This window comes from Solea senegalensis, linkage group LG10 (genome assembly GCF_019176455.1).
Source record: "Solea senegalensis isolate Sse05_10M linkage group LG10, IFAPA_SoseM_1, whole genome shotgun sequence".
In the NCBI taxonomy this organism is placed as follows: Eukaryota; Metazoa; Chordata; class Actinopteri; order Pleuronectiformes; family Soleidae; genus Solea; species Solea senegalensis.
In genome coordinates, this window is record NC_058030.1 from 12,164,131 (window position 1) to 12,175,878 (window position 11,748).

The 11,748-nt window shown below is 40.0% G+C and overlaps 1 protein-coding gene across 1 annotated transcript; it reads left to right on the forward strand.

The window, feature by feature from the left end:
• Positions 1-1,496: 1,496 nt before the first annotated feature.
• Positions 1,497-11,097, forward strand: LOC122776527 (overexpressed in colon carcinoma 1 protein homolog). The gene is made up of 7 exons (XM_044037124.1): positions 1,497-1,555; positions 1,673-1,795; positions 4,159-4,183; positions 5,461-5,496; positions 6,326-6,405; positions 7,146-7,176; positions 7,276-11,097. The coding sequence occupies exons 2-6, from the start codon at positions 1,753-1,755 to the stop codon at positions 7,148-7,150; spliced, it is 189 nt and encodes a 62-aa protein (XP_043893059.1). The 5' UTR covers positions 1,497-1,555; positions 1,673-1,752; the 3' UTR covers positions 7,151-7,176; positions 7,276-11,097.
• Positions 11,098-11,748: the final 651 nt, after the last annotated feature.

Sequence of the window (11,748 nt, forward strand, 5' to 3'; positions counted from 1 at the left end):
AATTTGGAAAATAGCAACAAGCTTTACAAAAGAGTGGATGAAAAACAGTACAACTCACAAGATGCAGCGGATGTCTCTGTTTACTACCAGATACCTTTAGATCTCAGTAACATGCTCATGACAAGCACAGAACATTGAACATTCTTTCCTTTGGTTGGAGTTGGTTAATTAATTGCGGTTGCTGGCTCAACTAAGTTAGAGGGTTTATAAAAAAGAGATGCTTCATGTAAGTGGAACTGATTGAACAAAGCAGTGATTCAAGGAAACACACGCTCAGAAGTAAGCAGACAGCAGAGCGTCCTGAACAGAAACTTCTACAACACAGCTATGAGTCCATTATTGTTCACCTGAGAGGAACTCTAAATGTTATTTGTACACTACATATATCAGGACACAGAGTCTTCACCTACTCTGACTGCTATTTTTCACAAGGTATAATCATTGCAAACTTAATACAGCTGATATTTCTTTGACGAGCATCTTCTAAACATAAAATACATGACAGACATAAATAACATCCATTCATCCATCTTCTACCGCTTTATCCTCCACATGAGGGTTCCGGGGGGACGCTGTGCCAAATTCAGCTGACACAGGGTGAAAGGCAAGGTCACACCCTGGACAGATCGCCAGTCCATCTGCGACAAACAACCATCCACTCTCACTCAACAGAAACATTATGAAACTAAAAGAGTGTGATAAAACATAGAATTGATCCAGGTTTGCCTAACCAAGACTTAAAAAACATAAATCATGAATCATGAAAACCTGTACTGTAGATGAACCTGAAGGATCCATTATTTGACACAAATGTAATGACAATTTGGCTTTTCTCTAAAAAAAAATGAAGCATCTCTCTGAAAGGCACTCATTTGCATTTAAAAAGAATCTTGAGTCAGACGTCATCACACCACTGACGGAATGTGAGACATAGTTTCGCTGGGGTGTGCTAATATAATGCATCCTGCACGCTGCTTAAAGGCCTGTGTTATCTGTGCTGAGATTTACTGGCTACTATGAACTGACTTAAGCATGACCCTTGTGATTTTGTGAAAACAGTGTTTAGGGCTTTCTAGATTCTCACGCTCATTGACTGTCAAGAGCTTTAATAAGTGTTTGTGTGTGTGTGTGTGTGTGTGTGTGTGTGTGTGTTACCATAAATAGATGAAGGTCTTCTGTGTTGTAGCACACAAAGACAAGTTGGATATTTCCCAGGATGTCAGACACTGGATAATATGCCAATACCCCATAAATGCATTTCATTCCCCCCCCACTTTTATATGAGAAGAAGGCTCCTTATTGGTTGAGTCTCACCCCTCCCTATGCCTCCTTTCCCCCGGTTTCCTGGGTAACCATTTCAGGGTGGAGGAAAAGAGCAAATCATGTGAGGACATAGCATCTCTCTCTCTCTCCCCATCCCTCTCTCCCTCTGTAAATGTGTGTGTGTGTGTGTGTGTGTGTGTGTGTGTGTGTGTGTGTGTGTGTGTATAGAAACATCTCTCTCCATGCTTTCAGTTCACACTCAGCTCTCCACTGCTTGGCAGAGAGGATAGATGTAAGACTGAAGCGAGGGGAGGGGGACACAACCAAAGGGGGAGATTCTTCTAACACATTTCTGTGACTTTCTTTCTTTCTGTCTTTCTTTCTTTCTTTCTTTTTTTTTCTCATAAAGTGCCTTGCTCTCTGTCTGTCCTTTCCTCCTTCCCATCCTTCTTGTTAAGAGTGTTTGGACGGTGGCTGCATCGATGCAAAATGGGCTGTGGCAATTCCTCAGTCACCAGCAACACAGGAGGGGGTGAGTGTTTCAAGCAAATGTGTGTGTGTGTGTGGGGGTAAGAGTGAGAGAGAGAGAGAGAGAGAGAGAGAGAGATAGGTGAGAGTATGGCAGAGAGTGTTGCTGAGAAGGTGTTTTGAATATAAATGGTGTCAGGGTTACCCTTGCATCCACTCGCCCAGTGTGTGTGTGTGTGTAGGCAGCATGTGTTTGTGTGTGGTGGTCTCCTTAATCATGGGTGGTGGGTCGATCTCAAAGGGTCTCCCATGTTCTCTACCTTTCAGACTACCATCAGGAATTTACTGCTTATCTTCTGATGTAAGCTACTTTGTAAAGTCTGATACAGAAGCAGTGTGCGCTTATGTGGATTCTGTTTCTCTTGGTGTTTGTGTGTGTGGTGTGTGTGTGTGTGTGTGTGTGTCAGTGTCAATTTCCATGGAGTCTGACTTTTCCTCGTTTTTTGTTTCCCCGTCTTGACTGATGCAGGTTGTGCTTGGAAACAGGCAGATTTGAAATAGGCTACTCCATCGATGCAGCTGTCATTCATAAAGCTGGCTCTATCCTGATTAACTGTGACACCACTCCGTTGATTAAAGCTGATTCAGTGGCTACCTGTTTTAAATGATGCTCTAATAATTCCTCTGGGCACCACAGTCAAATTATGTGCAGGATTAGCTCATCACTACTGTTTATTCAGTGTGGTGAGCATTGAATCAGGGAACTTATGCCAAGCACGTTAACGGCACCTGTTCTCACTTTTGCCTTCTGCTTTAAATTCGACCTACTTCAAGGTTACAGTGTCTGCAAACCTCATGTAAGTAGTCATGAGTTTGTCATGAGTGTGGCCAGTTTGCTCGTGAAGGCCAGCAGTTGTGTAATTTATTTGTGTGCAGCAGGCCTTATCCATGTTCTGCTCTTTCATATAGAGGACAGTGTTTAGCATGTCAAGGACATGTGACATCCTGTCACTGTGACAAATGCAGACCAGTGTCCACTCCAGCTGACAGTTATCTGTCTTTGAAGACATATTTTATCAAGTGTGTTAGCATCATTAATTTGTTTGTTGACATTCACTATCCCCATACCAATTATTATATTCTGTATAACAACATAAACTGTAAGTGTTCATTTATATTTTTGATGGTTTAAACTCCCATATACCTGTAGTTGAATCTACAAAAACATTCTAGTTTGAAGTATTAGCAATCTCTACATGACAGCCTGTGCCCTGTATATGACACTGCTCATTCCCAATGTTATGCAGCCACATGCGGATATGAATGAGCTGTTGTTAAGCCACTGAATGGTTCCAGTGTCATGTAAGCAGGCTCAAACTTTTACTGTAGAATAAAAGTCTTCACTCCACTCTGCAATTCATTGTATTCATGTGCAATTAAGATAATCTGATTTTCCTCTTGTACATGCTTTTCGAAATACCAATCATTTCAAAGTACTACATTGAGGTCTGTCATTAAAGGTTGATTGGAGAGCTTAGTGGAAGCCTTTGTTCCCCTGATGTTGTCAATGTAATTGTACATTAGAAGAGCCAGCGTTTCCTTCCAGCAAGGTTTAATACCAGTGGAGTTCAATATGAGAGTGTCAATGGTTCAATAAAGAGTCAAATGGCATTGGTATGGACACAATGGGTCTGTGCTGTTTCTATGGATGTTTTGGTATATGTTTGATAAAGATACAAACCAAATACTCCAATTCAATACTGCCAAGCACACAGCTAATAGTCAAACAAAGCTCCAAGACTGTTTAAAGACACTAACCTTCCTAATCTCGCATTTTTCTGCATGTTGTTCCATTTTTGCAGAGCACAGTAAACAAGTCTTACGATCTCAGAACCAAATAGTCTTGTGACAACTATGAACTTGACACGTAGTTTACAGAGAAGTGACATTCTTGTCAAGGAGCACTTTGTATATCCGTCTCTTCTGTTTGCCAACATTCTTCTCAAAAAGCATCAATATATGTGAAAGTCATCCCATTATAAACCTTACTTTGGTGTTTTGGTCTGTGTACCTCACTCTTCTTAGTAAGTAAGTAAGTAAGTAAGTAGATATATAAATTAATAAGGGTCTGCCTGAGGGTGTGCACATTTGCTTTTGTCACTATGAGCAATTAAAATAGTATCACCAGAGCATTAGCTGTCAAACTATTGATGTCTGTGACATGTTCTAAATAAGGGCTATGTTGCGGTGTGATTTATTACACAGTTGGAGTGTGTTGTTGTCATTTGTGTCCATATTGGCTGTTGTTCACAGCTCATGGAAAGAAACAGCTGTATGGTCCATGAATTGAAAACGCACAGGGATTAATTATTTGTATGGAAAGACACTGAAGGATGAATTAAATTGTGTATTTCCATCTGTTTTCAGGGCCGGCAGAAGCCTCAAAAGATGTGTAAGTACATCAGTTATTTGTTATGATGCTCATATAGGCACCATATGTCCACACCACAGAAAGTTTTATGAATCAGGTCTATGAAGTTCATTTAGAATTAATTAAAAAGTTTGTTTATTATTGTAACGTCTTAACTATCTGACCATATTTAAGCTAAATATGTTTATACAGCAAATAAAGATCATTCCAAAGTGTTTACTTTGGTTTTTTTTCCCACTGTATTTGTTGGCAATTTGTCCTTGTCATAAGTCAAGGCTGGTTTGAATTATGACCTGCAACACAAATATGATTTGGAAATTAATTACATCCCTTTGTGTGTGTGTGTGTGTGTGTGCGTGCATGTGTGTTGTGAGAAAGAGAGAAAGTAAATAATTACTAATGACAGTAAAATTCTTGAGATCCACAGTTGTCATCGTTGCTTCAAATGTCCATCCTTAAACTCCCAAAATTCAGTGCTTGAGAGTTGATTTGAAAAGCGACTGATTGTTGAAAAAAATCAAACCTTTATTTTGTTAAGCCTTTCCTTTTATTTAAAAGTAGTTTTTTTCTTGCGTCAAATTCAGCCACTTCTTGACTGTCTGTGAAGTGACCTTCAGAGGACAAATTGTACTTTGCCATCTACAGTTAGCATTTATGAAAGCTAGAGAAAGAAAGTTCTTCTGGTATTGTGTGTGTGTGTGTGTGTGTGTGTGTGTGTGTGTGTGTGTGTGTGTGTGTGTGTGTGTGTTTAGGCTGTTCAAATGAATGGAAGTCAATGCAGTGTCCTGAGAAGATTAGCTACACAAATGTGTGTGTGCATGTGTGTGTATGTGCATTTCTTGATTACCATCTGAGCAGCCAGCACAGAGCCCGGGAGAGCTGACAGAACTGACTCACTGAGGCCAATCACAGTCTAGTAGTCCCTAAGACTGTGGTACCAAGCAAAAATCTTTCTCTCTCACACACACACACACACACACACACACAGGTGGGTGGGTCAGTTTAATATAAGCTCTTAAAAACAACCAAACAACATCAAGGACAAAGGTGTTGATTAAGAACTGGCTGTTCAGTCTGTTTTAAGCCTGAAAAGAAAATGTTCACTCTCAAATAATCATGTATAAAATGCCCACAAGGCAATTAGCAGTAATCCCTACAGGGCTGATAAGGTGTAGTTCAAATGTGTTTGCAGCTATTTTGTGAATGCTCCATCTCAGTCCAGCATTTACTGCTTGACTTTGTCAGTTTCTATGCTCTCTGTCCCAACTAAGAGTTGACCTGATTCTTCTCTCAACCAGGACAGAAGATCCATCGGCAGAGGATGAGAAAAGAAGGTATTTGAGCTCACATTTGAAATGATCTTCTCACTGAAAATGTAAAAACTGCAATGTCAGGTTGGCTGACTTCCGTTGAAAACATATTAGATTCCTTTTGTGACAGAAAATAAAGCAAGAGATACAGTATGCACGGACAAAATATTGATCCTCAAAAACGCTGACAGAGAACAGGTTGTACTCAAAAGCTAAAAAGAGCAAAGGGTGACATAAAACCACTAAAAACATCAAGATAAAAATTATGGTTTAAAAAAGAGAGACTGTAATAATATTACACATGCTCTAAAAATGAATGGAGCACTTAATCATCACAGTCCTTGATTTTCTTTGTGACTTTGATTCCAGCCCTCGGTCGGGTGGTGAATTAGGTTTTTCATTGATGGATGTTTTGTTAAATAATTATACAATTTATATTCGTGAAAATATATAGTTGAAATATTTAATTCATGTAGTTTTTATGTGTGATTTAGGTGCTCCCTTAAATTCTTGTAGTGTTTTTTTTTTTTTTTATCACCTTGGGAGTCTTTTACGAGATGAGGCTGCAATTTGCCCAAAAGTCATCAGTCACTAGTAATGTGGCTGGTTAGCAGCTGTTGAGTGTACAGTGACTGTGTACACTGTAGCACCTGTTACAGCCACATGGCTGGTTGTAAAAATAATCTGCGTCTTTGTTGAGGGATTATAGCCCAAATCATCTTTTGTCGAATAAATTACATTGTGATTGAAGTTTAACACACGTGAACAGCTTTATGTGATTGGAAAAAGAAAATATTCAACATATATAAACGTGATTTGCCTGCATTGTATAATTTTTCCCTTCTCGTCTCAGGAACTATGGGGGCGTATATGTAGGTCTGCCAGCTGACCTGACCACGGTGGCTGCAAGTCAGTCCAAGTCCACTCATAAAGGTAACATGTCTTTAACGCTGTAAGACCGAGACAGTGCATAATGTCAACTGAACTGTTTTTGCTCACAAAAAAACATTGTTGGTGTGGTAAACAGTCGGCTATATTTAGCTGACAGTGACTTTGAGTGATGCAGCTTAGAGCAAAACAATCCCTGGTGTCCGAGCTTGCACCCCATGAAACCACACGTCGCCTGCAGCATCGTTTGGTTTTCTATGACCTTTTTCCCCACTGAATGGTAATGAGAAGCATGCTCTTTGCTATCAGTTGGGGCACTCATATCTGGAAACTCTTTGTTTTCGCTGTTATTTAATGTAATTCGCCATGTGGTCTTCAACAGGTTATGTGTCCGCTGATTTTTGTCTTAATTCTGGTCATTCACTTAAACCCTCTGAACAGATTTGCTGTTCACAGACTTGATTGTGACAGCATTCTTTTATATAATTACATTTCTAACAGAGAAATATTAAGTGAATACAAATGTCACAATGTGACATGTGTTAAGAAGTTAACTAAACTATATTAGTGTTGTATTGAAATATATCCTCTTGTCATTTTAGCAGAATAATGAACGCCGTAGTTTTTGTATCTTTTAGCAGAAGTAATGATATATTTATTCCAGTGAGGCCTTTCATCATGCCGGAGAGAGTACGGTGGTGTTTTTGAGCACACACGAGATGCAGAAATGTGAAAAATGATCAAACCCATCACTATCAGATTGTTGTTTTTCTCTCTCCTTGCAGACTAGCAGCTACTGACTGGAAATCAACACAGGTAAAAAAAGAAAATTAGGCTTTAAGAGGAGGGTGTTCATCTTAGAGGCTGATGCAAAGACTCATATCAAGCAAATAACTTCGTTCTTTGTCACGGCAGGATGCTGCATATTCGTTCACCAAAAGACACACATTCAGAGCAGAGAGCGTGTAAGTGCACACGTTCTGTGGCATCACACTAGCATGAGTCTCTGGCTTTAATGCTCTCAGTGAGTGAGCGGCTCTCCTGAAACATGGATGGGACACTGGTGCAGGGATGCACATATGCACATGGCGTCCATCATCATTGCAAAAAAACTGTTGAGGAAAAGTGAGCATTGAAAACGGACAAGCACCCACCCTATGACTGCCAGTATGGGCAGAGGCTGCATGTGCCGTGACGACCTTCTTGTCTTCTCGGTCACAACACAGGAATGTTGTTGTTTTTTCTCAGAAGACTCAATCACTCACTAATTGTCTGGGACACAGGTTCCCAGTAGTCCTTAGCAGTAGTCCTGCAATAATAATCACTGCTCAGTTATTTCTCTAAAACACCATGAATGATTCATTGTGTGCTGGAGAGAGGCAGGACGGGAAAGAGACAGAGGGGAGAGACACACACGCACACAGGGAGAGCCATCACAGCAAAACAGCAAACACATTAGGTGAATCATAAAGCATCACAGTGTTTGGGAAATAACTTCAATTATGCTGCCACAGAACAGACTGACAGTCACCTTGGTCTAAACGCTGGTAACAGCAGGGGCTTAAATTGGGGGAGTTTGTCTTCTGAAGCTCCCTGATTATGAATGCATGCAAGACCTAACTGTTTTTACCACATAAATTGTATCCCAGACCGGTGAAATAACATCAACATCAGCATATGACTCATAATATTTTGAGGACCACCCCCTTTTTTGTATGTGTGTTCCTTCCTCTTTCTTTTGCTCTCTCTGACTCTCTCTGTAGAATGTTGTTGCTTTTTTCCCTTGATGAACTCTGGCTCAACTGCTTCTGGGTAATTCACACAGCTCTTAAAACTGTTCTCAAGATACAAACAAGCAGGATTTTTCCTACATATCTCACACAATCAATCTGCTCTCACGTGTCACAGCAAAAATATGTCTTTGAATTATCCCCAGCTGCAAATATGTGTACAAAAGAAACAGCAAGGATATATTATGTCTCTTTTTAGCCCCTGCCATTATTTTCTAATAGGCTGTTTTAATACAGTATGTGTCAAACTGAATGTTAGTCATGCTAGAATAATGATGCTGGTTTTATCATGTATTCTTACTGCCAGCAAATACCATTTAAAACAGTAGAACCAGTTGTGTCTTAAAAAAAGAAGAAGCAAAAACATAGATCAAGATTGAGACCTCAACAATGTATGATTCTGTCTCTCAATACAAACCACTGCTCTGTCTGTGGCATACGAGGCAAATGCTTAAAAACAGGTCACATATTTGCACTCTAGTTCTTATCCGACCTCTCTCAAAAGTGTCGTCGTTGGGGACTGACTCCAGCCGCAGACTGGATACAAATGTGAGCTTTATTGAGTATTGAGCAGGATGTAAAGAAGAAGCATTCAAGAGTTATCTATGTCATTATTGTTCCTCAGTGCAATACAGAAGAATATGATATACAGAATACACAGACAGCAGTTATTTTTAGTGTCAACTGAATGTTAGCTTTGGATACTACTTATTTGAATTTGTTCACAATATGAAGAATAAATGTATCACCAGCCTCATCCTTAAACAACACACACACACACACACACACACACACACACACACACACACACACACACAGCTGGAACAGTAGAGTCATTTGTCAGCCTGACTCTGGACAGTTCTTCCCTCTAATGAATGTAACAGCTCCATCAGGACCAGGACCCAAGAGATGCTCTTTCCACACCACACAAAACACTTCATACGTGTGTGTGTGTGTGTGTGTGCAGCCTTTAGTTTCTTGACTGACTGGCCACATGATGTACTTCTTCTCTTAGAGCAGATCCTGACCTCCCTGTGGCCCTGCTAACTGCTGCTCCTACATGAACCACATATAAAATATGATTTGGCTGAATATTGGCTTACAGTCAGCTAGTTGCAACTTTTAGGGCCCGACACTTAAGGAGTATATTTGGACACCTGGTAGCGGGTTCAGCTTGAAACCGGCTGCGATGCTTTCAAACAGTTACTAAAGGATTTGTTATCATTGTTGGTGGGTTCACCTATTGTAGAGACACAGAATTGTTTTACAGCATGTGCTCTGTAGTTTTGATAGAGATGCACTCCCTTTGTTTGAAATGTCTACATTTCCTTCCTGCGGCCGCTTCAATATTCCTTTGTTAATCCAAACAAGAGACCTTTGGCTTTTATGTCTCTCTCTATTTTGTCAGCCTGTCTTTGCCCTTTATGGATGTTCCCCCAGAATATGATGCATGTCATAGCCCTTGCCCTGTTCAATTAGTCTAACAGAGATAACAGGACAGGATGTGGATGAAGAACACAGTCTGAAGTGAAGTCACGACTGGTACATTGTGGAATAGATGTAAAGCTGTGTGGCATAGTCTGTTGTTTGAATGTGGTAAGCAGGGGGACGGGCTTGGGAATTAAGATACTGTGAATAGAATAGGAATACTTTCATATGTGTGCACAGTAAACGTGACGGTACTGCCAGTAGTCAGTTGTCTTATGTCTTAAAGACCAGAGACACACGCAAACTCTGGCTCTGTCTAAACATGTCTAACCATAACCAATCATCACATCATGCAACGCAGTTGTGGTGTGAAAATTGTTATTTTACACCATGTTTTTGTACAGCAGTGTTATTTGGTGAGCTGCATGGGCAGGGATATCTTTTTTACCTTTTGACTGGCTCATGCTCGCTGTTCCCCAGTCTTAACTGGGTGCTGATTGTAGCTTAATCAGCTCAATCCATTCATCTAACCCTAAGCTAAATAATTGCATTGCATTGTTTGGAAATATAAGATTGTGTAGGCTTTGTACATTGATGCTAAAAAAACAAAACGTTTGACGTCAGTGCAGTTTTATTTATTTACATATGTATTAACACACTGCAAAAAAAGCTGTTGGAGGAAGATTCAAGATACCCACATGTTTTGAGTCTCGACGCATAAGCGGCTTATCCAGGATCACGTGGTTCAATTACTTATGAGTGAAATCTTTTATATTGTATGTATGAGCACTGTGGCTATTGATTGTAGCCTTTGTTGAAATGTATTTGTCTTACATAATCAATAACTTGATCGCAACACCAACACTGAGCGTTCCCAGCGAGTGTTTTAGGGTGACTACTAACAAAATCAAGTAAGGATTGCTCAGGTGAACATTTGTCACTGAACTTAAGGCTCGTGTCCAGCAGCTGCCTGCAACATGATCAATCACAGCTCCGTCTCAGTAATCCACTGCGTGGGGAGTTCATGGTGGCAGAGGATGGAGAAGCCGGTTGAGTTAACGCCTCTCCATCTTTCATCACAGGAAGAATAATCCCACATCCAATTATCTAGCAGGTACAGTGAGGATACTGAAAAAAAATATATATATAAGCTGCCCATGTCAAAACAGCTTCACTAATAAGTCACCAAGGAACAGATAACTGTATATGATGTAGACTTATCATCAAATCCAAGCCCATAGAGTTAAAAAAATTATTCTGGATTATTCTGTGCATGAGCCTTGCAGAATGAGACAGGGTTAGGGTTTTGACAGTGTCCCAGTATTTGAGACACAAGTTCATGGAAAATGTGTTGGTTATTGTTCAGTTTGCTGGATGTAGCTGTGAGCTAAGCATTCTTACATGTACAGTATCTGTATCAGTACAATGAGAAGTTTCATTGATCGTACTGTATGTTGTCATGAAACCTCTGTATGTGACATCTGAGAAACTCCGCTTTAATAAAAATGGTTGAATAAAACGTTCCATTTTAATGTGCAACGGCATGACTTATTGTTATAAATATCACCGGTATCCTACATCACAGCATGTCTAGTCAATGCAGTCTGGCCATCTGTCTTTAATAAACAGACAAAGGCTTCCAAAACATGCACGCTCTAGTGTGAGGTGAACACGACTGGCGTGCTTTACATTAGACAGATTAAACTCTGTGTGCGCGTGTGCTTGTTTGTAGTGTGTGAGCTACGTGATTGAGAACACGTCCTTAATCAGATCATCGACGCGTCAGATCCACCACGACATCACAGCTGCTCTTTCTCAAGCTGAACTTGAATTCTGCGGCACCTCACTCCTGCACTCCACTGTTTCCTCATAAAATATATGATATATGGTAAAAAAAAAAAAGAAAGAAAGAAAAAGAAAGAAAATACCAATTGATGTACAATTTTCCAAATTTTCAAACATTTTATTTTGCAGTCTTTGTTGACTGTGGACAGCTTCTGTTTTGTGCACTATTTTTTTACTTTGCTGTACAAAGGTTCAAATAAATACTGCTTCAAAAGAAAGGAGAAGGTCATTGCTTATTCAAACATGTCCCCATCTCTACCCCAGGCTTCAATTGGCAAAAGCATCAATAGTTCTCAATGAAATGGTTCAGAAAAAAAATTAAATT

Excerpts from the sequence above, each read along its gene's own strand:
- LOC122776527 (XM_044037124.1), top strand. The coding sequence starts at position 1,753 with ATGGGCTGTGGCAATTCCTCAGTCACCAGCAACACAGGAGGGG. Across the intron at positions 4,184-5,460 it reads GCAGAAGCCTCAAAAGATGT|GACAGAAGATCCATCGGCAG; the intron begins GTAAGTACATCA and ends TCTCTCAACCAG. Across the intron at positions 5,497-6,325 it reads GCAGAGGATGAGAAAAGAAG|GAACTATGGGGGCGTATATG; the intron begins GTATTTGAGCTC and ends TTCTCGTCTCAG.